Raw genomic sequence first — 27,293 nt, forward strand, 5'->3', positions numbered from 1 at the left:
AACCTCACGGATGCCTTGTGCTTTCCAAGGGGGGACAGGGCTCCGGGTGCAGAGTGGCCTGGCTGCCTGTCCCAGTGGTGGCCAGCACAGCCCTGCCTTGGTTCATCAGCATGGTGGGGACGGAGCAACCCTCACCCACACCCGGAGGTGCCGCTCTCGCAGGGATTCATGCCCTCAACATGGTCCAGAAGAACGATGAGCTCCAGATGAGCCCATTGTCCTGCTCCACCTTCATCTCACTGCAATGACTTGTGCACTTTTTTTCTGCCCCCTTTTCCCTGTCTCCCGGCGTTTTTCGAAGTTTCCTGTGATTTTGTAAGCTTTTAAAGGAATTTCAAAAGTAGTTCAAGACATCACGCACTGCAAGAAGGCTGTTTGTGCGAGCGGCCGAGGCCTTTTCCAGCAGCCAGCCCTTCCCGGGACCGGTCACTGCTCAGACCGGGGGCTCCGAGCATGCCCCTCCGCCGACGGGCGGGAGCCCCCAGTCTCGCACCGTGCGGGACGGGCCTGGGAGAGCCATTGCCGTCCTCCCCGACTGCCCCGCCAGCACTGTCACCCGGCCCGGCGGGGGCACTTCGCTAGCCGGGGCGGGGAGGCGGGGAGCGGCGGTGTAGCGCCGGGCCGGGGCCGCCGGTCCCTCACCAAGGCCCCCTCCTCCCGTCCCCATGCGGAGGCGCCGCATGCGGTAGGAATCCGCGGCGGCGGCGCATTCCGCGGCAGCTCCCGGCGGCGCTTCCCCGCGGCGGCCCTGGGTGGCAGCGGATTCTTTCCCGCTGACGTTCCCCCGCTCCGCTCCCGCCCCGGCCGGACCCGCGGGCGGTTCCCCGCGGCGGGAGGGGCGGGGCCAGGCGGGGCTGGCGCCCCTCCCCCGCGGCCGCGCGCCCCCTCCCCACGCGGGCCGGGAGGGGCCGTCGCAGCCCCGCGCCCCGATTGGCGCGCGGGCGGCCCCAACGGCCGCGGGGCCGGGCCGGGAGGGAGGGACTAGAACTTTCCGCGGCCGCGGGCGGACTCTCGCCTCAGCCCGGAGCCGCCAGCGCCTGCGATCAGCGCCCCCAGGCAGCGGGGACACCGCCGACATGACCCACTTCAACAAGGGGCCCTCCTATGGGCTGTCCGCCGAGGTCAAGAACAAGGTACCGGCGGCGGCGCGGGGGTCGACTGGGCTTTGTCTGCGCCGGACCGATGGGGGCGGGACGGGACGGGACGGGACGCGGGGCTTCGCTGCCTCCAGGTTCCGGCGGGCGGGGCGAGAAGGATGCTCTCACCGCCGGCCCCGGGACAGCGCTGTCCTGCGCGGCGCCACTCGCGAAACTTGCTGCCGCGGCGGGACCGCAGCGCTGTCAGCACCGGGCGGGCCCGTGCGCGGCGCCGCGTCCCGCGCTGCACCTGCTCGCGCCGGCAGCCCCGGCACGGGGCGTCCCGCTCTTCCCCGCGGGCGCTGTCCCCGCTCCTCTGGCCGGGACCCCGCGGGGCGGGGCGCTGCAGCCCGCGGCCGTCCCGAGCCCGTGTGGCGGCCGGCGGAGCGGGGGCGGTGCGGGGGCAGTGCCGGGGCAGGGCGCAGACGGCCCGAGCGGAGCAGATGAACGCGCGGCGCGTCCCGGCCCCCCGCGCGGCGCATTCCAGCCGCATGACATCATGGGCACGGGGGGCGCGCGGCCAATCGGCGCGGGCCCCGCACAGGCCGCGCATTGTCTGCCCCGCGCGGCCCCGCCCCGCCCCGCCCGGCGCGGGCACACAAAGGCGCGCGGGGGCGCCGGGCCGCGCGCTGTGGGGGGAGCGGGCCGCGGGGGTCCCAGGACCGCTCGTCGGTGCCCGGGGCGCTGCGGCAGGGACAGCCGGCTGGCCTGCGCTGTGACAGGGGCTTGTCACCGCGCACGGTGCTTCGGGTGGAGCAGCACAAGAGTCGCCGCTGACAGCCGGTGGGCCCGCGGTGCGCCCCGCGTGCGCTGCTTTGCTGGGCTGCTCTGACCTCTCCTGGGTTTTTCCTCACGTTCTGTGGAACAAAAAGTGCTTATGCCCGTGTCCTGTTATGCAGTTAGTTAATTTGCGGTGAACCTGGCAAGAGGAGGAACCTTTGCAATAAAAAAAAATTACACCGGTGAATAACTAGGGATAAGTTGGTGCTCTGTGTCTTTATTCACAGGCTTAAATTCTGAATGTGGTATTTAATAACTGGTTATTTCACACATGTCTGGTTTCAGACTTCAGCACATCCCCAAATCCTGTTTTACTTGTGGTTGAGTAGAAAGGGGAGGAGGGAGGAAAGTATTTTGCCTTAAACATTGTAATTTATGTAGAAAGTCTAAGTTAATATGTTGGAAACATTACAAAAGATACTTTTCTGGCTTTTTTCTTTATTGGCTTTCTCAGGATGATTGTGGGGTTCTGCTCCAAAATTTGATGACAGCATGTAACCAAATGTCTTCCAGAGTGGTTGCTCCCAACATCTAAACTCAGTGGTTTATCTATTACAGTGGCTTATCTATTAGAGTCTGAAAAAAGACAATAAAACATATGCTGTGTATTATTGCATGGGAATTAGGAAGAAAGTAAATGCCCTTCTACTATAAAAAAATATTGACAGAATCGTATAGGCTTAACAGTGATCCCTTATGGGAACAAGATGGGAAGAAGTTCTTTGTTCTTTCTTTCAGTTTCTTATTGTCATCAGTTTCCTTAGGGCCTCCTGACAGGAACTCTTCCAAGCCTGTGTATTAACAAAGCTTGGAACGAGTGTATTTTATGCCTTTATGCAAAGAGCCTTCTACTCTATCTTCCTGTGTCTGTTATTTCACTCATGTTCTCTGCTTTCTTCAGTGCGAATATATTGCAGAGGGATCGATATTCTGTGCCAGCTTCAGTTTCTGTGCAGGCTTCTGCTGTAGCCCTCGGAAATGTCAGCACAGCAGTGTCACAAAAAATTACTAAAATGCAAAGACAAATGAACTCACCTTCCTTAAAAAAATAGGCAAACATAAAAAACAGCTAACAACAAAAACTCTGGCAAAAGATATACCTTTGAACTTTGAGAATGCTGCTTATACTGTAAGAGGTCAAATTTCAAAGCAATGATGTTATAAACACTTATGTTGTTTACCTCCTGTAGAGTTGTTTTACATGAGTCTGTGCATTAGGTATATGTCTGTTCCTCTGTATAATTCTAGAGGATCAGAGAATAATGTCTCTGTAAAGATTGGTAATTCCTTTTTCCAGATCCTTCTGTCTCAAAGATTTGAAGAACAACATTTAGTTTCCAGCTCTTGGTGGACAACTTTTTGATACTGAACTCAATCACACATTCCAAATCATGGACCTTTGTGCAAACTATTGTATTATGTTAGGGTTTTTTTTTTAATGTGTTGGTTTGATGCTTGTAAGTAGCTGTGGTACCTCCCTGCCTGAATGATGGTCAAAGTTAGATGCTGGTTTGACTTTTTCAGTGCTAAGCCTCAAGCAGTGTTTTCCTGCAGAAAACATGTGTGTTGATAGCTATGCTGCCTGAGGGCCCAGCTGTGCTGGATAAAAAGTCTCTTGGTTTTGGTTTTTGTTCTTTATTTTCTCATTTAGCATTGAATTAGTGTTCAGAGAAACCTTTTGTTTCCTATTGGTATTTGAATAGATGAATATAACATCCTGATGCTTTATAAAATTTTTGTTTAATTGATGTTCAAGATTCCATCTCTAAGCTTAACTTTGTTTAGTTTGGTTTTTAGGACTTTTTTTTTTTTTTTTTTTTTTGTCCTTTAGAGGCTCCACCTTTCTCTTGTTTTGCTCTTTACCTTAGGTTACACCAGTAAGGTGTTTGGTCTCTGTTATGGATCTCTTTTCCTCATTCCTACAAAGAGGATGGAGTTTGTGTACTGGTTCCCAGCTGTAAGGAAATTTGTCTGCATGAGAAATGTGCAGGTATTCAAACCAGTGTAATCCCTTTGAAGCTGATTCCCTGTTTACTTGAGATCACAGAAGATACTGATCCAAAACAAATATTCAGTGAGGAGCCCTTTAAGCTGATTGAAATGGGAGTTTCTTCTGCAGGCAATAAATAATTTTCTTAAGCAGTGGGAGAGTTTCTGCAGTATGAGGTTAGCATAGCTTGAGAAGATGGTGCAGTTAGATAAAGCTACAAACCAATGTTATATTTGTCTCTAATTTACAACTGAGGTAGGTAAGAAATTAGCAGCAGCTTTTGCTCCATTGTTTCGCTGCATAAGGTGTGCAGCAAACAGGAATGCTGGTCAGGAGAGGTTCCAGTCACTCAGCTGCTTCCTAGTGACTCTGCCCCACCTGTGGAAATGATATTTGTATCAGCCAGGCATTTATCTTCTCCACCTCTTATGTTTGATAGACTGCCAGTTTCATCTCCATGTGAAAGGAAGGATGGGCAGAAATACATCTTTATGAGGATTTAAACTTTGCATAGCGTTTGGTTATCCCGTGTCTTGACTCTGCTATCATCTTCCTTCCAATCCATCCTTCCATCACAAGCTGGCACTGGCCAGGACCATTTTCCAAAGTTTTTGAAGACAGCAAAATAACTGAGGTGAGTTAGTCTGTCCCTGCAGCTGCCACCCTGAGATGTCAAGTGCTAGAGATATGGAAAAGGGGGGAAAACAAACTTTATAAACTAGAGGCTGGTAGACAAATGAAGCCTGTAAACAAAATATCTCCTATTTTGCAAGTGTGCAGGAGGACAGTGGTGCTTCCTGCTTTCCTTATTCAGGGCAAATATGGATTAATGAAAAAGCAATGAAGTCTGTGGTAAATAATGCTAACCAGTCCCAGGTATGATTATTGTGTTCCTTCTGAACGTGCTGAGGAGACGACTCCTGTAGTGTGTTTCACTTGCTCAGGGCAAATAAATTTATTTGTCCAAAAATTACCTTTTTGTGAACATTTTTAACTGGAAACCAGACTCTTATCATTATCTTTCAGATTTTTTTTTTTTTTAGCTATTGATTTAATAAGCTACATGAAGTTTTAGCTGCCTGTAGTTGGACTGTTATGCCCTCCCCTTCCTCTTTCTCACCCCTTTTTTCATAACTGTAATAATACCCTTTTCCTTCTTAAAGTGTAACTGTTCCTACTATTTACTTGTTTTACCCTTCCACATTTCCCATAGACTATTTTCCTTTAGCAAACCTTTGCTCACTCAGTTTTATGTAGGAGTGTTTACTGGTGATAAAGTATTTCTATTGATGTTTTCTAAAAGGATGTAATAAAAATGAAGACTGCATTGGATAAAGGCAATGAGAACTTAGGCTTTGAGTGCACAGGTGGGTGTCTTCTGTGCTGATAACTGACAGTGTAGGATTTCTGCATTACCAGTTGTCTTAAACATAGAAGTCTATGTAGCTTTTGAGGTAGTAACATCTTCAATTTACAAGTTTGGAATTAAATTCAGGTATTTAGTTTAAAATAAAATCAGCTTGTGTGACCTTTCCATAATAAAAATCTTAAGTTTGTTGCAGGGAGAATAACTTAAAAATCCAGTATTTTGATTATATCAGAAATATTATAATAGAAATATATACACTGAGATTTTAGAAAGGAAATTTCAGAGGAAGCAGCAGAAGGGTTTTACGGGATCAAGCACTGAACTTCAGTTTGCTGCAATTAATTAATGGTTTCTAATAGTTTATCACATCACATTTACTAGCTAAAAAAATCAGCTTCATCGTGCATAGCACTGAAACTTCTCTCTTTGTGTCCAATTTCTGTGTTTTTTCCAAAGAACTATGAAATTTTTCTAGTTGGATCCAGGCTTTAGTTACAAATCTGCAGTTCAAATGAACAAGTTCATAACTTCGTCTTTTATATTTGTCTTCCAGAAATCTCTCAGTGTGTTAACCTTCAAGCATCCTGTTTTTTTTAATAGCAGCTCCCAAACCCCCTTTATAATTTTAATACAGAGATGAACAAAGTGCTGAATTAAAATTTCCTCTATAGATTTAGTTAATAAAACTGTCAACTAAAAGCACAGAATGCATTCAACATAATAGTACTTGATGGTACAATTTTGATGACTCAGTCAACAGCAAAACTGTCCACAAAACATGAATATGACAGTGGAATAATTCCAAAGCTAAACTTAGTGTTTGGCACAGTAACTACATGTATCACTTAAAACACATTAGTGATTTAAACAATGACAACTTGTATTTTGTCAGTCTTAGGATGCTCTCTTTTTAGTGCATTAGCAACCAGATGATGAGTATTTTCCAACTGATTTCCATTATCACTGTTGGTTACTTCTTTCTGATGCTTACTTTTATCTTGACTGACAATACTGAATTTCAGTAACTTAGGTTCAACAACACTCCCTATCAAATGGTCCTGCTGGATGCTTCATTTGCAAATCACATGGTGTTCTTTTTCTGAGCAGAAGCATCTTACACTTCTGAGAACCTTAGCCACTTCAGTTGCTGAGCTGTGAGTTTAGCCTTTTGCTGGAAATTTTGCAGAGGATTTTTTTTAAAGAAGCCCAGTGAAACATCAGAATTATTAAGCAGTAGTAACTTATTAATTTGTATTCTAGTGTAAGATCTCGTGTGTGAAGGGTTCTCATATTGATTGAGAAGTATTAATGTAGCAGCCCTGATCAATAGCTACATATTTTGGTTAGATTATTTTTTTTTAAAGGAGGAAGGTATTCCAGCAGTGGAGAATCTTAACTACAGTGTCTCCATTCATGTTCATCCTTCATTGTCTACCTCAGAGTGTCTGCCCTGCCTGTCCAGTTTTCCTCTCTCACTGTTACTGTCTCAGGACAGGTCTGGTCTCTTGAGTACATATCAGGTATAGGTTTCTAATTCTGTGGCTACTCCAATAGAATTATCAATACTACAGCAGTAATAAGTAGACCTACTAGCTGGTACAAACTAATAGTGATACAACCTATGTAGCACTGAGTTGACGTTCATATCTACGATACATCTCTTTCTGTGATAAGCAGAAGCAAGTAATTTGCCATGCAAACACTTCCCTTACCAGCACTTTGGACATTAGCACCCCTGCCATCTGGTCAAAGCCTCCTGTGTTTGTCAGCCAAGCATTGCCTGTTCTGCACATTTGCCCAAGCCCACAAACAAGGGGACTTGCCCTGGGGAGCCCCTGCACAGCCCCACTGGGCAGGCATACCCCATCTCCAGTGTCACTGTTCGGTGGCCTGCAAGTAGGTGAGATGAAACAAACCTGTGAAAGCAGCCACCTGAGTGACATCTGGCAGTTGTTGCTGTAAACAGCTGACAGGGGAGTTAATTTCTTTTTCTCAATGGTATAAATCCCTAGTAAGCCTTGACCTGTCATTGCCACAGTGACAGTTGTCTTTTGGAATCCTCCTGTGTCTCAAAACTGCCCCTTGGAAGAGCGCACAGCTGTTCTTGAACTGTGAGATACGTATTGCTGCCCTGTGGTAAGCCCTGTGTGATGGATGTCATTTCCAGTTCTGTCTCTTGGCTCACACCATTTTTTCTAGGAGGAAGGCGATAAATGGCATCCGTAGCCAGGATTAGCTGCCGCTACCTCCTGAACATCAAAGCAGACGTAGAGCAGGCACAGGATGGCACAGACAAAACTGCCAGTGCTGCCGCCCGCAAAGTGCGGTGCCAGGGGAAATCAGGAGTGAGGATGTTTGCTGTGAAGTTTGTCTGTGTTTAACCTCAGGAACAACACTGTCTGCACTTAAAATTCAAAGCACTTTCTGTGAATTTATAAAATGTATTATAGTGACCTTGTTTCTGGTGGAATAATAAACTTTTACTAAGCTTTTACTGGCCATAGAAAGACATAAAACTTGCTGATATTAACATTAAAGAGTGTGGGATAAGTATCAAGTCTTGCATCCTTTACGTGTAACCTGACAGTGTAAGTCCTATGGCCAGAACACCTCTGAAGAAAATAAATTGAGTTTGACAGTCATGATGATTAAATGGGATTAGTAGTCTCAGAAAATAAGACATCTAATTTGCATTACAGTATTGTTTAAAATGTACAGATGACAGCTTTTTGTGTGGTTTCAGAGTTAGACTTAGTTTAAAATTTAGAGAAAAATACCTATTATATTCCTGTTGCTGAGTCAGTGCCCTTAAAAGATGGATGGATGCACACATTGTTTTGAGATAGTGCCACATCAGTTGGGTTTTGTGTTGTTTGTTGTTTGGTTGGTGTTGTTTTCCCTCATCTCAGCTTTTTCTGTAAGAACATTAATTTGGAGGCTTTTTCTTGCCTTGAAGACTAAAGAATAGAAACTTCACTCTACTCAGAATTGTTAGCTTCTGTAGCTACGTAACACCATATACACTCTGCATCTGACACATCCTTTTAAGGCAAACTTTGTAGAGATTCCCATCCCCTATGGAACTGTACAGGAAAGGCCTTCAGTAAAAATGGGCTTGAGGCCAGGACACGTAGGGCAATTTGAAACAGATTATTTCTAAGTGAGATCATGTGAAAATCCTTCTTTTTTTTTTTTAAGAGGGACTCTTTTGCTTAAAAATGCTGTTTCTAAGTATCTGATTCTGAAGTACTGTTAACTTGTATAGCTATATTCAGCAGCAAATGCTGTCTTTTGAGTATTTTTGATTTTGCAGTAATACCTCAGAGTAACTTACATTGTTTCTCTTTAGTGGGATTGAACTACAGTGTTTTTCTCAAAAACAGTTTTGACTTTCTGCGAGTGGTTCTATGTTTGGGGCCTTTTTTCTTTAAAAATAACCAAACCCTTCAAACTTCTCTCTCCCTTATTTCCTCCTTTTTTTTTTCCTTCCTCCTCCTCAAACAAGTGCAGAGTATAGTACATATTAGGAGCAGAGACATAATTAAAGTTCTTTTTCCTTATATATGCCATCTCCTAGGTGAAGCAGCTATGATTCTGGATGTATATGTTACAGAGGTGGGAAGGCGTTAGCGAGAGCGGAGGATCTGGCAGTGAGAGCCGACCCTGAGATCCTGACAGCGTGGTGCCATGCAGTGCTGCTCTCACAGGGCCATGGCAGCAAGGCACCACTGAATATTTAACTCTTTCTGCATTGTGTTGCCTTAGTTTCCTTGCTGTTCTGAAATGCTTCCATGAAAATAGGATCTGATCTACTGTATCAGATCCTAGCTTGTTGACTTGTAGATGGATTCTAAACAGGTCTTCCTACCTTGCTTTGCATGTTTGGACCATGGCTGTTCACTGAGTAAAAATCGATATTACTACTATAAAAAACCCTTTCTTTGCTTTCCTGCCAAGAGAGCTGTCCTGTTATATTGCTGTCCTGTTGACTTTTCCACTGCTAAAGTCTCTTATTTATAAATAGAGAATATCATCTTAGTATTTCTGGTTTTGCTTGAATAACAGCAATTTAATTGAAAACTGTTTTTCTGTTGTCCCTAATTAACTGACAGAGTGCTAGAAGCCTTGCCACCAGAAGATCAGGGATAGCAGACACCTGCACTTGGGAAGGGATTTGGTTATATGCAAATGTTTGTGGTGAAAGGCAGCTCTGACCTCGCTGCTAACAGGGCCCCTGCAGAACAGGTCCCTTCTGAGCTGAGCATGGACGGAGCAGAACTCAGAGCTCAGGCCAGCATGCACCAGGCTGAAGGATGTGCTGGAGCAGGACTGTTCTGTGGCTCCTGTTGAGATTCCCACCACCTGACCAGCTTGAGCTGCCACTGCTTTGGTTAACTTTATAACTGTGTGGGATCAGTTTGAAGTTACATTATGTATGATATGTGAACGTCACTACAGTGTTAATTAAGCATATGTAGTGCAGACACATCTGGTGTTCTAAGACTCAATGTTCTTTGCTTATTTTTGTAAGAAGATACCCCCTTACCTTGCTGACATCATTGTATTAGTCATGCACCGATAAAAGTTAAAAGTACAAGCAACTTTCTAAGAAAATGAAGACTATTGCCTTTTTACTATGGTCTGTCTTGATAGCATCCTTTATCATTGATAAATATTGGTGTGAAAACATTCGTGATCTGGAAAGGTACTTCTATTTAAAAAAAATCTAGCAGCTTTTAATGAAGAGTTAACAAAAAAGCTGTGAGATTAAACAGGGCTAAATAACTGGTCTTTGAATGGATAGAAAAGAACGGGAACAAAACATAACTAACAAAGTTAGATTTCAGTCAGAGCAACCAAGCATTCTGTTCTACGGAAGAATAATGGAGCCTTAAATGATTGAGGATTGAGACCTGTCTCACACTCCATTTGCAGGACAGTGTTGCCCACAGGTACTGCTGCTGGTGCATGTCAAACCTGCAGTGAATTCAGGTGCACAGCATAGCGAGACTACAGCTGACCTTGTGGTACCCAGAATTCTGGATGCAGTGTGTATGTGCATCCCCCGCCTGCCCCGGCAGCGCTGCCTGTTCTTCCCGCACCTGCTCAATTGCTGGATGTTGGTTTAGAAGTTACTACATGGTGTTTAACCAGAACCTCTTTCTTAGCAGTTTGACTGTCTTTCCTGCTTTAACAATAGGACTTTCTTTTGTACTATTTATAAACTTCATTATAGCGAGCTTATAGCTTTATTTTTCCGTACCTTAAACTACATTTTCATTAAATAAAAAGTTGAGCTAGAAGTCCTTCTAATAATAAAAAAAAAATACTTGTCCAGCTGTCTGCTATACAGATTTTATGATTTATATAGAACTGCCAATAGGAGCTATGTAAATTTCAAGTTAATTTCATCTTTCTTTTCTTAGACTTCCTTCAGTAATCTTCTAAATGTCAATTATAGGCTTTTAAAGATGGATATTATTACAAAATTAAGTAAACATTTTCTAATGTGTTTATGGTCATAGCTTTTTTTTTTAATATCACATTAATTTTAGATTATATTCTTCTTATAACTCTTTTCATATGTTTAAAGCACAACTTGCCTGGGTGGCCATACCCAAAGTATTTTTGGTGTTTCCTGGAGTATGGTTAACATTGTATATCATCTACTGAACTTACTGAACTTTAATTGATCCGAGATACACCCAGGAAGGGGGTGGGGGTTGGAGGGCAGGGGGCAGCAGAAGCTGATTTTTGTGTTTTATTATTTATGCTGAATTGCTGAATTTATTATTACCTTTTTTTTTTTTTTTGGTGGTAGTAAAGCAAAACAATAGTATGAAGCAGCTGATAGTCAAGATCTTCTAAAGCTTAGGGTGTGAAATCTGCATTCCTTGTGCTTCTGCTAAGAAAACTGGACATGGGGAAGATTTACCTCAACCAGAAAAACGTGCTATGTGTGAATTCAGATATTTTAATCTACTACCTTTATGAAAGGTGAATCTAGCAGACTTTGCTAACTAGTAGAAGCTAAAGAACTTTTCAATAAATTGTATCTTTCAATTAAATTACGAAAAGCACAGATTGAATCATTTTGTGCAAAGATGAAGTGGTGATAAGAATGAGATAAATCTGTATTTTCCTTATGAATACTTGTCACAGGTAACTCAATTAGCCTGTTCAGCTAATGGGAGTTTCATGGATTTTAAATCAGAGGAGGCTGACAGTTGACCAAATATGATCAGGGCACTGAGCACTAGCTGGGAAATGCCTCTTACCGTGGGACCTGCCACATAATTGGGTCCATTTCTCAGTCAAGCCCAAGCCTGGGATCTCGAGTGGCAGCAAACAGTCAAGTGTCTGAGCTTGCTGGGCAGGGGCAAAGGAGGTGCCAAAGCAGCAGTCTTGAAGTTTACTTTTGAAAAGGGTGCTGAGAAAATGCAGCACAGGCTGTGCCTTTACTGAAGAGGCAATGTGCATTTTGAGTAACATTTAGCAAAGCTTGCATCAACAGACTTCACTTTCCTTTAACTAACTTTTTTGAGAGGTGTGTTTGACTTTCTAATTAGCTGCATGCTGCTGTAAAACACAATCCTGCTGTTGTTGGTAAGTGAAGGGGGTTTGAAGAGACAAAAAAAGGTGTGGAGAGATACTCAGACTAAAATAATCAGATTTTGTGGTCCTATTTGGAAGGTGAAGTGGGAAGGTTTATCAACACAGTTGGGCCTTGGAAAAGGGCTACAGAGTCACAATAGTTTGCTTGTAATGTGACATATTTTAAAAGCTGTTGTATTGGGGGAGAAAAATAAGTAAACTTGAAAGAATATATGATTGCTGTAGTAGCAATAGATCAGAAAAGTACTCTCAGAAAGACATAATGATCATTGATCTTACTGTTGCAGGCTCCTTCTAGCTTTTGAGAGCTGTTGAACCAGAGGAACTTCCTGGTTTACTGCTAGGAAAACTAGGTTATTTTCAGATTTTTTTTTTTTTTTTTTTTTGGTCCTGCTTATGCACCAGATTGTTTTGTTAGATTATTTCCTCCCCACCCCCAAAACAAGAGCAACTAGCTATCACTGCAGTCTGTCCGGACAGCAGGTTACCAGTATTTCCAGTGCCATGCTCAGTACTTTGTTTCAGAAGACCTCCCAGCTAGTGGTGTTGGATCCTGCCCAGGTTTGCTGTGTCGTATCACAGCTCAAGCCAGTCGTACTGGATGTGGGTTTCAAAGCCAAGAGAATCTGTTCTCCTCAGGGAATAACAGGCATTTGTGATGCAGGCTGGATCAACACACTCTTAGCTGAGAAGAAACTTCATATCCCAGTGCTTTTTAAAACAAAAATAGCAACAATTCCAAAGAATAGGTAGTGAAGATTACTAAAACTGTATACTGCAAAGAAATACAAACTGTTCAGCAATATACAGACTAAAGATACAGTGCAATATCAAGAAGTATGATGTATGGTGGCAGGACCAGAAGGTGCTACAATTGGAAGTGGAAGCTGATGACTAAGGAGAATTAGAGTTGTAAGCCAGAAAACTGTGACTCTGACAAGAAGCGATAAGAAAAAGAACTGTGAGAAAAAGTGTGAGGAAGTTTAAAATGGGGAAGAGTGCTCTAATAGTACAGCTGCAGAAAGTGAGAGAGAACAACAATTTGGGCCAAGGCAAGCACACACCTGAGCTGTTAGCACACTTGAAGGGGAGGGATGGTGGGGGTTGCTCCGTGAGTAGTTTGCAAGCTGCCAAAAACCCACACTGGACAGCCAGGGAGTAGAACACCTAGTTCTTCCAGCCTGCTGATCTGGCAACAAATGCCATGCATGACTGTGGGTATCCTACTTGTAGGATGACTTGGAAACTTTGAGGCATGACTTGTTCTTACTCCACAGAGTTTAAACTGGTGCCTATGGGAAGAGTGCCAGGAATTTTGAATTAATATTTATCCACATTTAAAGATTGTAGCCTAAATTTTGATTTACAGAGAAAAGAGTGAGGTGTTGGCAAGTTACCAATCATGCTACAAATAACAAAAAAGTACTGTTGAATATTAAGCAAAATGGATGCAGCTGTAAATTTTGTGTGCTAGGTAGCGTAGTGGGATATAGTGAGATCTTTCAATATTAGCATTAACACAGTACAACAGTCCATAATGACAGGAAAAAAATACATGTTCAAATACCAGGGCATATTTATGGTGGCTTTCTGTTTTTTAAGTATTTCTCCCTTTGGTTTTCATCTGGATTTTTACATTCCCTTTACTTTTGGGTTTCTCATGCACAAATACGCCTCTTCTGGCATTTGCTATTGATGCTGTCCTGATCAACATACATGAAATTAGCAGGGAATTTGAATTTGTCCTTATGAAGAAAGGCCATTAGGTTGGTAACTCAGATAGCAAGAAGTTCCACTTAACAATAACCTTGGCATCCTGTCACTCCCTCTTCTAACCCACTTTCAGTAAAAATCAAAACCTTGCATTTTCCCATTATCTTAGGTTCTCCATCTCAACTTAAAAGGTATGCCATTTATTTACTCCAGACAACGAAAACTGTAGAGCAAAAAAATATTGTTTATGTCCTTCTCACTCTTCCTCACCATTAAAGCTGCAAATTAGGTATGTACAGTAATCTATTGACACCACAGAATTTTAATGCAGAAGTTTTAACTCAGTTGTATAATTAAAAAAAACAATGCTGGAAAACCATTCTTCCTGGTTATAAGAGTAACACTTAATTTTCTGTGCCATTTTCTTAGTAATATGTGTAGCCAGCAAGCTGCTAACACTTTTTTGTCCCAGATGTTTTGCTGTGTAAATTTTAGACATGAGATTCAGAACTGTGTCTTGTAACAGCAGGTGATGAACAGAATGGGGCAGCTCAGGTGCCGGTAGCTTCAATTCCAGGGGATAATTTGGGACTGGCTGTGTAACCCGCCTCAATCCCATTTCTGAGGAGTAAGGGCTTCTAAGAGCTTCTGCCTTGATAAGAGGAGATAATTATGCTTTCATCTTCCCCCTTACCATCATAAAGCCTTAAAAAGGGAAGGAGAAAGATCTAATTGGAAACTAGGGCCAAGCAAACAGTAAAGAAGTATCATTGTGGGTATCTTTGGCCTCTGCAAGACAAATCACTCCTGAGCTTAGTACTTATTTCAATGCAAAGAATGTTTTTAGGCACCACTGAAAGCATTTAAAAAAAAAAGTCAATTTCACTTAGTTACAAATTGATAAAAATTGAAAAGTTGGTATAGGAACAAACTGCTGCTTAAAATGTAAAATTTAGGTCTTAAAAGCCGGAGTTTTCCCTTAGTTATCTTTATTTGCTTTCAGTAGTTTATGACTTAAATTTGTAAAAGTAAAATTAATATTAAAGCCTAAACCTGGATTAAATTGAGTATGAGACGAATATGCTTCCATACTTATAAGAAATCTGGTAAGCTTTCTCTAATCAGTCTTTTTTTGACTAAAAAACTATTAATTTTTTGTCACTTCAAGCAAGGATATGGACCACACCAAATTTCATCCTATGAAGAATATTAACACCTAAAACTGAGGGCTTTATTTATTTTTCTATTCACTTTTGTGAAAAAGTATGTGTGTAACCTCTTCATATACTATCTTGGAGTGTTTCTCCGGCTGTATGTGGCCCTGTACTTTATTTACCTTGGAAAACAGCAACATACAACCTATTTTGCTGCACTTTTATATGTATATAAATTTTAGGGTTTGTTGGCAAACACCATTCCTGTGATAGAGATGTTCACTCACTTTGACAAGCAGGTGCTTTTGTTGTTAAAACTTTAGATCAAAGAGCAGATTCTTCAAACGCTTACTAGTACTTTGAATTTAGCATGCTGCACGTTAAGCATTTGATCCCTGTTGTGGGGGCATAAAGCCTGAAGCTTTAGTCAGAAATTTCATCAGAACTAAGAAGTGCAACTGTTATCACATGACGTGTAACTTTGAAAGTTTTATCTTTCATAGCCTGCTTTTTAAGTCTCAGTGACTTTTTAAAAACTATGCAGCGTGCTTAAACTCTTTTTTGAGATACTGTTACAGTTTTTTTCCAGAGTAATAGCAATATAGACAGCTGAACTCTTAAACTGGAGATTTGGCATATACACAGCCCTTAGTGTACAGTGTGTACTGTGTGATTTGGAAAAGATTAGTATAAAAGGACAATTGAAAGTCCATATGATATCACTTATGGTGTGAAATACTGGTTAACATCATCACTCAAACTGCACATGCTGCAGGCACATTGAGTAACTTTAATGATCTCTCTGTGTCCCTTGAAGTTGGCCAACATAACTTCATTTGTTTCCAGGACTCCATACACTTGATAAAAACAGTGATGATTGCTGTTCTTGTGCTACAGATGGAGGGAGGGGTTTCACACTGTGAGAGGTCCCAAACAGGAAAGTCCTACCTGAACAGAACAAGAGGCAAGAATCGGGTGTGAAGTTGCCAGAGGAATACAGTTTAACCCAAGGATTCTAGCCTTAGGCATACATGGGCATAGATGTGTGTGTATCACATCACCTGCTAGTTATTAGCTGCATCTGACATTCAAAGATGAACCTTGGCATGTAAAACAGGAATGACCTAATAAGAGGAAGAAGTGACTTCTTGGATCCCCAAGTTCTAGTCCTTCTACTCAACAACAACTGCAGCCGTATAATTGAAGTGCATCAGTTTTTGGTAACAGAGAAGAAGTGTTTAATTTATCTGTAATAGAAGATTACTATACAAAAAAAAAGAAGATTTTTAGCTGAAATACTGGTATTAGTATAACTGGGGTTTGCTGCTTCTGCATCATTAACGAGGCAGACTTTAATGCTGGCTCTACATGACAGTCACTGTTTAGCAGGATAAGCATGTGAGACATTTTAGTTCCCGATAAACTTAAATTTGTGTCCATTGGTATTATGTTAAAATCGCATGAATGTGTGTGAAGCTCAGGAAAAAGCCAAATCTAATGTGATCTTAACTGGTATTGAAGAACCTCACACTCAAAATGTTCTCTTACTGCATGGAGAAGTCTTCTAGATTTCTGCCTCCTTCCTCACAAATTCTGATACACCATGGAGTGTTTTGCAGAGTTGTAAATAACTAAAGTTGGGATTTTATACAGCTATAGTTGAAAATGAGTAAGTGAATTATTTTTTTAAAATCAAATTAGAAAGTTCAAAAGGACAGCAATACATGAACCCAATTTTTCTGCTACTGCTTTTTACTTGTGACTTTCAGTAGCAAGGTGATATGTACTGTCAGTCTTCTAAAGACTACTTGTAGTAGAACTATTAAATTGCTACTTATTATTATGCAAAAGATTACCTTTCAGTTAATCATCAAATTTTGTGTAGCTTTTTCTAAACTGAATACAAAGACAACTCCTCCATATTATGAACTTTACTAGCAGTCAAGAACTTGTAATAAGCAAGTAACACCTACTCTTTTCCTCCCACCAGCTTAGATCACCCATCATTTTCACCACTTGTATTAACTTTTTTCCTTTCAAAAGTATTTCTAACTATAAATCTGAAGCATCAACAAAAAGAATAGCATTTACAACTGTATATATCTTTGAAGATTTGTCATAACAAAATAATTAACAATTGGCTTCCTGCTGTCTGATTTTAAACTTCTGTAAAATCTTTATATCCATTGCTACAATTGAAGCTTTTCTACATTGTTCTGAAACTGTAGCTTTTTTCATGGCACTGATGACAAATACTTTGAATGAAGCTGCTTTAGTAGACGATATTTTCTTTTGCTATGGACTTGTAAGATTTAAGTATCTTCCATGGAAGTTCAGTACTTTAAATGGATCAAATTTTGGCATGTTGATTAGTAGTAATGGAAAAACCCACCATTTTTTTCAATTTATATCAATGCTTCCAACTTCCCCTCATAGATAGCAATCAGAGGAAAACTGGAGCGACGCTGATAGGCATGTGGAAAATATGAAGTATTCACTATCTTAGTGTTACATAACCCCGGGTTTTGCCATCGGATTGAGGACGCTAAGGATTCAGAGCAAGCATAACCTGGCTCCTGGTAGTGCCTGACCTGTCACTCTCCCTGCTTAACCCCTTCCTGTCATATGTTTAAAACCAGACTCCTAAGTTTCCATGTCTTTAGCTTTTCAGATAGATTAATTTTCGAAGAAACCATCAACACGCTTCACTCTTCATAACATAGTTCCCCACCATTTCAAAATCAAAACACAAGCTTTGCCCAAATTTAAGTAAAACTGTACAGTAGCAAAGAAAATTCAGAAAATTAGCAGATTTAATAGCAATGCTTTTAGTGGCAATAAGACAAGTTCTCTCACGTGTATAAGCATTTTTTATTTCCTATCTCTAGATAAGCACTGTAATGATACCGCATGACACTTTAAAACCTCTTGAAACACTCAAGATTTGAACCCATGTGAAAGTACTCCAACATAAAGTAAACGTTTTCCAGGAGAAGTGATAAAATTCCATCCGATTACTTCTAAGTTCCCCAAAAAATGGGGCAGCAATTTAATGTTCAGCTCAGTTGTAATCTCAGATATGGAATGCACTTAGTATTATATGATGAAAATTTTTGCCGTTTTTTTTCTTTTATATGCTTGCCAAGAAAGATTCAAATAGCCACACTTGCAGAAATCTTCAGGGTTCTCACTCTTATTGGTTTCCATGTTTACTTTTTCTTTTTTTATTATGAGGACATAGGAGATAGCGTCAGATCTTTAAAACGTGTCTCTTGATGGCATGATCACAGACTTAATTTCCTCAAAAAAAAAAAAAAAGCCATTCCTAGTGTTTAAAAATAAATGAAGTTGTAGAAAGACAATTCCAATTGTATACCAGACTACTCCAGCTGCAGGATGGCTAAACTATGACTTTTAGCATTTCCTTTAAGCTGCACTGAAACAAAAACTGCCTGAATTTTCAGAAAGCAAAATATCTGTTACATTTCTAACTAAAGAATTGTGGAAGAGACTAGCTTAAGTCCTTCTCTGTACCCATGTGCATGTTAGAACGGTGAATTTCACATAGCATGAACTGTCAACATACAAATGAACAGCCCAAATTGTCCGCTCTCTTCTAACTGGCATATCAGAACATACCAGGTTCTGGTCTTTCCACAAATCCTGTTTTTTCTTTTGAACTGCTGCACAGAAATGTATTATCTGCTGTATGTCTCATCTCTACACGTAGCTTAGGATTTTGTGGGTGAGATCACTTCTGTAAGATCTTTTTATGTTCTACTGTGTAGTAAGAGTAGGATGGTATGTTTCACTCTTCTGGGGCTGTTTTGGGATCAGTCTCCTTTGCACAAATATTTACTTTCACACAAAATAACTGACCTCATGTCCAAGACTGCTGCTCTTCTATAAGTTTGAACAAGCTAGTTTGAGTTCTACCAAATGTTCTGGGGGAGACAAACTAAGGTGACATAAGCCTTGTTTCCATAGGAAATAAAAATAGCCATGAAAAGTAGTTTGTAAGGTATTCAGCAGGTTAGGAAGGAGAAAAATGATAACAGCTTCCTCATATACTGTTCTCAAATGTTAACCTTTCTGGTAGCCTCTCAGAAAAGGGGCTGCCCACCCCCTGCTATTACCCCATCGCTATAAACGATGTGGTTGCACTGCTTCACAGCAGCTCCCCCTATGCAGCTGTGAACTCCAGCTCGCTTTTCTAGTCCATTTCTCAGCTGCCTAATATCCAAAAGATGTGAATAAAAATTAAAATGAAAAAAAAATCATGACACTTTCCTCACACTATTACCTTAGCTTTCTTCCTTTTTTCTTCCATGAGAAAAGGGACATCTTGATTATTTTAGACTAGCTTTGGACTAAGCACTGAAGTACTTGCTATCTTGTACAGAATATTGCACAAAATTTTACATCTCAGTCAAGATCTGAATGAGACAATGGGCTAGTCCATTATCCTGATCTGTAACTAAGGCACCATAGCACCACTACTACAAATAGTCTAAGGAAAATAAGTATTACTCAGAGAAGTTTTTGAAGTAAAGCCAGAGATACAGGAATTTTCCATTCCCCTTAGAAGAAAAATAGAGAACAGAACACTGTAATTTTTAGTTTGGTCAGTTTGGAGTTTGGGATTACTAATGCTAGCCAAAATGTAGAAATTGCCTCTATCCAAGTAATTCAGATTGGTTGGAACTATAATCTCTTGCAGTATAAATAGTTGCTAATATCTGGCCTTTCTCGGCTCAAGTCTAAGACTATATGTAAAAAGTCTGAACTTTACACTTTGATCTGAATGTGAAGAGCTTTACATGAGTTTCTTGTTAGGAATTTGTAAGTAACTGGTAGTAGCTGAGCTCATTTTCTATCAGTCAGAAATAATGCGAGTACATTCTGTGCCGGCCTGTCAGGTTTCTCACAGTGGCCCCCTCATTCCCCATCTTGCTCACTGACCCATGCAGGACAACATCTAATGAAGGTTCAAGTGTGTTGCCAACCTCTGCACTAGTGGAGTTTACTTACACCTTAAAATCTTGTACTAGATAACTTGTTTTGTTTGCAGGAAAAGTAGGAATGCTTCCAGTGACAGAATCCCTTTTCTCCAACTCACCAATATTGGAAAGTATTGCAAAAGTAAGAGGTTTAGGCTGAAGGAAGGTTGAGCTGCTTTTAGTCTCTTCAGGGGAGAGGAACGAAGGGCAGAGTGTGGCATGTGGGCCTGTTAGCTGCTTGCATCACTGAAGTTTCAGGTTTTCTCTTTGTAAAGTAATGGTGCATTAATTTTGCAATTAAGACATGAGATCAAAGTCTTCTAGCAAGGCCAAAGAAAAGAGAAATAGCAGGCACACTAAAGCTTAAATTTAAAAGAGCCACACACACAACCCCCAAAATCTCCAGAAAGATAACTTGATGCTGTAGCACAAGGGCAAAACTTACTGTTTCATCTCTGTTAATCATAACCTTGATAAAAAAAACAAACCCACCCTAATAATCTTTGGCAGAATAACTTATAATGTACTAAATAAGAGTTCCCATGTATAAATCTGCACTTGAGCAGTAGTACTGATGACATGGTAATTCAGAATTCTTGTGTTCATAACACACTATTTCACTTTTGTAGTTCCTGCTAAAGCAGAACTTGGGTAGAATATTCTTTTTCAAAAAGTCATCATTCCTCTAAAGCTGTCAAAAGCCTATTCATGAGCTCCAGCAATTCTTACAGTAGGAAGAACTGTTAAGTGTTTCAAAGCGCTATTTTCAAATAAAGCCACAAACATTATCGTAAAAGGGATAAAGACTTACATGTGTACCCTGATATGTAAAATACAGTACTGGCCAAACACTGTAGCATGCTCTTTGAAACAGATTTGGGGAGAAACGGTTGCAGTTTTCTCTCATGAAGTAACTTTATAACTACTTGTGTTACAGATTGCCCTGAAATATGATCCTCAGATAGAAGAAGATCTGCGTAACTGGATAGAAGAGGTTACAGGGCTGAGCATTGGTGCAAACTTCCAACTGGGATTAAAAGATGGCATAATCTTATGCGAGTAAGCATTTATTTATTAAGTAACCTTATTTTTAGCAGTTTTCCACTTTTGAGGAAATAAGGAGGGACTTTCTGAAGACTCCCCCTTTAAACACATCAACAATAACAGTCAAAGTTAGCTGACCGTAGGGTGGGAGACAGCTTCATTGAAATTGTGGAGAAGAATGAAAACTTAAATCTCCTTTATATTTCAGCAATGATTTCTAAATTTAATGGTGAAGCTCTTTTCTATAATAATCAAATGGCACGCAAAAATTCTTACGGTTTGTTAGACTTGTTGGACATGAGATCTGAGCTAGGCACTCTGTATAAACCAAAACATTAACCATTTTGATGAAACTAATGCAACTAATAAAGCGTGAATGAAAATATATAATGCCTGCACAGATGGTATAAGGTTGAGATTTATTGTTTAAGCATTTCCCTTTTTTTCACCTCCCCAGGCTTATAAATAAGCTGCAGCCAGGATCAGTGAAGAAAATTAATCAATCAAAACTAAATTGGCACCAGGTAAAACAAAAAAAAACCCCAAACTCCACCTCTAACCCCTCCAACTCTCAGACAGTTCTTTCGTTCTGTATTAACAAATTTGCTGTGGATATGGTACACCTTAAATCTGAATAGCACCACGTTTTGTTTATGATACATACACAACAATTGAGGATACTGCATACATTAACAGCATTTGACAGAAAGCAACTATATCTGAGCTTGGGCATAAATGGTAGCTGAGTATACATATTTGATAGCAATGCTTTAACTGTTAGATGAAATTTCAGATGGAAGAAAAGCATAATGACATATAGTAAGGCCTTTTTCCAAGTTAAAAAAAAAGCTGTTAACTCTCTATTAAATCACAACTGGGGCTTTCCATCCAGGCAGTGCTGCAGGGTCAACAGCTTGCCTGTACTTGGATATTTGAGGTCACTTTATGAAGTGTGCTCCTGAGAAAGCAGCTGGAGAGCATGGGGAGGGAGAGGACTTCAACAGTCTCAGAATAAATGGTTGTGTAACAGAATTCAGAAAACAATATGGTGCAAACCAGATTTGATTTCCTATGAGTGTTCTAGGGAGCACTTTCTCCACAAGGGGCTATCAAAGGCAACATGCATTTAGAACAAGCATTGGCAGGGTTGCTGGTTAGAGTTGACTACCTTTACTGTTGCTGGGTCTAGCTTAGTGCCACTATATCGGCCTCTTGTTTTTATAGGCATTGAATACTTCAAATATGGTGGAGAATTTTTATTTAAAAAAAAATTGAATACCTCTAAAGACTTCAGAAGGAAAAATGAAATTCAGTCTTTACTCCTTATATTCCGTATTGCTTTCCAATTTCTACAGTGCACAGTGCTAAAAAGTGGTAACAAACCCCAAAAGCTTAGTTTAATTTGTCCCAGGAGTTGTGCAAGGTAATACCTTCAAACTAAGTTAAATGTTATCACTATCCACATAGTTTATATTTTACTCAAAATTATCAATGGCTGAAGTCAAACAGCATGGACACTGGTGAATTTTCCAATTTGAAGCAAATTTTAGATCAGGATTTCTTTTAGAAGGGCACAGTTGAGGCAGTTTTGTCAAAGACCTCTCTAACAAAATATATGAGTCTCACTGGTGGAGAGATGCTGGACTAGATAAAACCTTAGATTGATTTCTAAGTCAATATTAAAACTAATGAAAAATAATATCAAACTTCCTACCAGGCACTCTTAACCACATCAGCTGTTTTATCCAGTTTGCACAAGGCCATGAACTTACATTAAACAAGCAAAACTAAACAAACCAACCAACACCAGAAAGCCTTAAAATTACTTAGTTTCTAAATTGAAACACTGAGTAGAAAACTGGCTTTTTTGTTTCTGTTTAGCTGGAGAACATCGGGAATTTTATCAAAGCCATCCAAGTCTACGGCATGAAGCCACATGATATTTTTGAAGCAAATGATCTTTTTGAAAATGGAAATATGACTCAAGTACAGACTACCTTAGTGGCCCTAGCAGGTCTGGTAAGTGTTTGTATCCCCGAAACTGGCACAAATCTACACGGCTGTCCAGATGCACCCTTTCCACTAGTAGATACAGAAAACAGCATACAGCCTGTTGGGGGGGATAGATGGATAGTGTTGCAAGTCCGAGATCCTGCAGAGGTGGCACTTGAGGGCTGTGTCCTACCGCATCCCTCAGAGTTCAGAGAGTTCAGAGCCATGATTCCTGACTGCACATGGCCTTGCTCGGGAGCTGTGTCTCCATACACAGAACCAGGGAGGCTCACAGAACGCTAATCCCTGCAGAATATCCTGCTGACAAGATACTTGGGTCACTTTGGGCTGCCACCTGCAAATGGGCTGGGGAACCGTTACCTCCTCTCACCCCCAGCACAGAGTTCCTCATAAGAGATGAACCTGTTTGTGGTATCACTTGAGAGCCTGGGGTCAGGAAAACCAGTGTTCCAGTAGCAGAAAACATACTTCATACACTAAATACTATATTTTCCCTCCCCCTAAATAGGCAAAAACCAAAGGTTTTCACACTACAATTGATATTGGTGTCAAATATGCAGAAAAACAAGCACGAAGTTTTGATGCAGGAAAACTAAAAGCTGGTCAAAGTGTAATTGGCCTGCAGGTAAGTGTGAAATTCAAGTTTGCAGTTAATCTGTTATAATTGAGGAGGACTTTCCTGTTTTGATTAACTGACATTGTTTATGCAAAAACAGTTGCAGAATTATAAAATATTCTTATCACGGAAGGAGGTCTGAGATTTTACTTCTTTTAAGCAGTTAATTTGCTTTATAAACTCAAGTGAGTGACTGGAAAATTCTTCTGTTTGTTTTAAGTCTGAAATAAGAGTGATAAGGAGGGAAAGAACAGCTAATCTTAGCAGCATCACCTCTGTCCCATACAGTGGTTTTAAAGTAGGTGTCTTTGGATGGCTAAGGCTCCTTATATGGTAGTAACCTTTTTTCTCTCTCCACTTTCCTTAATAGTCATAAAAAACCCACAGTAACTGATACAAAAATCTTAAAATTCCTGTGGTAGAGAAGTTGTGGTGATGCAATTAAATCATTACTGTCCAGAATAAAAGTGAATTATTACATTTTGATGCATACAGCCATTCTAATTGTACATGCAGTTGGGCAAATGCCAGTCACTGAAATCCCTTAGGTTGACGGTTGTGTTTATTTTTCCTTTTGAACCTCAGTATGGAGAAAGGGTAATTTATTACAGGTAGTGGTCAAGGAAAGCCTGCAACATAATTACTTTTGCCGCCAGCCATCAGAATTACCAACCATATTTGTTTCCTTAGACCATGCTTGCTGTACAAATAAAACCCAGTTTTTCTGTCCACCTCTTCTTTCCCCTGATAAAGATGGGCACCAACAAGTGTGCCAGTCAGGCAGGCATGACTGCTTATGGAACGAGAAGACACCTCTATGATCCAAAAATGCAAACTGACAAGCCGTTTGACCAGACGACAATTAGCCTACAAATGGGCACTAACAAAGGAGCCAGTCAGGTAAGCAGGACTGCGTGTGACCCCGGTACCGTGGAGACTCGGTGGGGTAGGAGAGTCCCTGAGTGGCGTGCAGTAGCAAAGTCTAACTGGCAGCAGCAAGAGGGTAAAGCTCAGCTGTACTTTTACGTGGTAAAACAAAAGAACTGAAGTTTCTTATCACTAACCTGCATGTTCTGTGCTGAATATATTAAGGCATAAAAATGACCTGCTGCCTCTAGAATTCCCAATTGGTTCTGTGTTATACTAGAAGAAAACAGTAACTTCATTTCCAGTATTAACCAGACAGAGGCAAAAAATAAATTGTTTCCTGGGCACTACCTGAGTCTGAACACTTGGTACATTCTCTCCAAAGAGGGAAATAAACTGGACATTTCTGCAAGGACTTTATTCTGTGACTTACCTACGAGCTGTAGGTAAACACAGCTGCTGTGCTGTGTTTTGCTCTACTTTAATTGCTACTTTCTAGCACTTCCAGTAAGGTGTACTCGTTGTAATCATAAATGTAGTAATCACAGGTCTTGACCTGCTTACTGAACCTCTGCAATCCTGTTTTATTAGGCGGGTATGCTGGCACCAGGTACCAGGAGAGACATCTACGATCAGAAGCACATATTGCAACCTGTGGATAACTCAACTATTTCATTACAAATGGGTACCAACAAAGTAGCTTCACAGAAGGGAATGAGTGTGTATGGGCTTGGACGACAAGTGTATGACCCCAAGTACTGTGCTGCACCAACAGAACCTGTCATTCATAACGGCAGCCAAGGGACAGGAACTAATGGGTCAGAAATCAGCGATAGCGATTATCAGGCAGAATACCCTGATGACTATCATGGAGAGTACCAAGATGACTATCAAAGAGATTACCATGGTCAGTACAGTGACCAGGGCATTGATTATTAGCTTTGCCTCAAGAGTTCAGTATTAGTCCATTATTTTATTCAGTAAGAACAAAACTAGCCTTGTGGAATTGTTACCTGTCTTTCCTACACACTACGCTTAACGTACCTAAAGAAATATTGCCTTACATACATTCCTTTTCCTTTCTCTGCCCCTTCCCTGTCTAGTTGCCTTTAGTGCTGTAACAATTGTAGTGTACAGCATAAACAATAACTGCATATGAAGTAAAAGGAATACTGTGAAAGGGGGAGTGCTCTTGTACAGCCAGGTTGTCTAATAAGGAGCTATGCATTTTCACAATCTCTACTTAAGTAGGTATTTACATACCACATTAAGCCTTCATTTTACATATTTACAGCTTTTCCATTTTCCAGATGAGGTAAAAGAATTTCATGCTTAAAGTTAATTGTGGTCTATGCCAATTAAATCTAAGACATCATGTTAGTGATATCATTCCTATGTTTCTAAGGTAATGTTTGCTAATGGTAAGTCTTGCATTAGACGTAAGTGTGCATATGTGATTGTGTATTCATTCCATTATCAACACTGACCAAACTTAGAAATAGTTATCTTACTAAAAAGGGAGCTTGTACAAAGTCTTGAGCCAACAGAAGTCCCATGATTGATGGTGCATTTACCTTTTATTGTGCCATAATATATCCATGTAGAAATGCTTTTTCTTCCTTGAACTGTATTTATTGCCACACTTCTCAAACTGATCCCAGTGTATTTTTATAAATAAATATTTTTTCTTAAAGGTACGTAGAAGGTCCTGTCTCATTTGTTGTGCTACTGTTCTTAAAGATTAGATGCCACAGAAACTATGCCCAAATCAGCATTGCCTTTGCCTGTGTTAAGGGTAACGTAGAACTGCTTGATGTCTGTTGCAGTTTGGATTCTTTCTTTTCCATGGGATTTAAACTAATAACCTTGTAAAAGTCTCTTGGGAGTGAGTGACAGTGACTTCACAGGAAAGGAATGTAGCTCCTTCACAGCAGAGTTCACTTCCCCACTACATGACTGTAAGGCTGTGACCAGAAATACTGCTCACTAAATCCCTGCCCTTTCTCAAGGCAAATGAGGAACTGCACGTTTAACACGATGTCTGCTTCAGCCTGTAGCCTTCGCACCATCCCTCGGAGAACTCACAATGCCCTTGCTTTAGAGCAGGTAAAGAGACATCCCAATCTTTGCGCCTGCTGGCCTGCAATCTGAGTCCTTTAGTTACTGATAGCAGAGCTTTACTCCTAAGTAGAAAATGCTTCCTTCTCACCATGGAGTGTGGCTCTATTAATTTACCAGGACTGGTTTTAACAGATGAAAAAAAGAGTATGCTATCAATGGGGGCCACCATTGCTGATCCTAACCCTTGTAAAAAAAAAAAAAAAAAGTATTTTAAACATATGTACTGCAGATTAAACTTACTTGCAAGTTTTGTACTTGTGAAGGATTCTTCCCTTGAGACTAGAAATTGTTTGTGCTTTGCTCCATTAGTTTCTATTCTCTTTGGGTCTGATGTGGTGATCTTTCAGTTAATCTATTTATTAAGTCTTAAGCTTATGTATTTCACAAAACTTAAATTTGAAAGGACTGCTGGAGGTCACTGATCAAGGCCCTGCATCCGAGGCAAGAGAATTACAACCAAGATGTCTGTTAAGACCTGCTCTTCTTGAACTCTACCCTTTTCCCCCTTTAACAACTTAGAACTATTGTATTGAATGCTGAAAGGCAGCGCTATGATCAACAACAAAACGTGTTGTTTTCACAGTTTGGGTGAAAGCAGGGTCTCTTTTTGAAAGCCTGAACCACACCCTCCTGCTCTTTCTGAATCCAGTTTAAACTGCTGGCACACATTTTATTATGTATGTACTTGAACAGAGGAAACAACAAACTGCTCTCAGTATGCCTCCGCTCTTTCATCCACAGAGGTATTCAGTGGAATCATAACTGAATTAAGTGAGAGTTTGACGTAGACACCAAGCAAGACCAAAAGCTGAACACTTAGTCATTTCTTGGTATACAGACACCAGTAGTCCCCATCTCCTATTTTTAAGGACATA

The 27,293-nt window shown here is 40.9% G+C and overlaps 1 protein-coding gene across 1 annotated transcript; it reads left to right on the forward strand.

Moving 5' to 3' along the window:
- The first annotated feature begins 940 nt into the window (after positions 1-940).
- CNN3 (calponin 3) lies at positions 941-25,994 on the forward strand. Its single transcript, XM_065071109.1, has 7 exons — positions 941-1,133; positions 20,695-20,816; positions 21,259-21,325; positions 22,683-22,820; positions 23,323-23,439; positions 24,184-24,330; positions 24,889-25,994. Exons 1-7 carry the CDS (start codon positions 1,077-1,079, stop codon positions 25,234-25,236), a joined length of 996 nt encoding a protein of 331 aa, XP_064927181.1. The 5' UTR covers positions 941-1,076; the 3' UTR covers positions 25,237-25,994.
- The last annotated feature ends 1,299 nt before the right edge of the window (positions 25,995-27,293 follow it).

This window comes from Columba livia, chromosome 8, assembly GCF_036013475.1.
Source record: "Columba livia isolate bColLiv1 breed racing homer chromosome 8, bColLiv1.pat.W.v2, whole genome shotgun sequence".
In the NCBI taxonomy this organism is placed as follows: Eukaryota; Metazoa; Chordata; class Aves; order Columbiformes; family Columbidae; genus Columba; species Columba livia.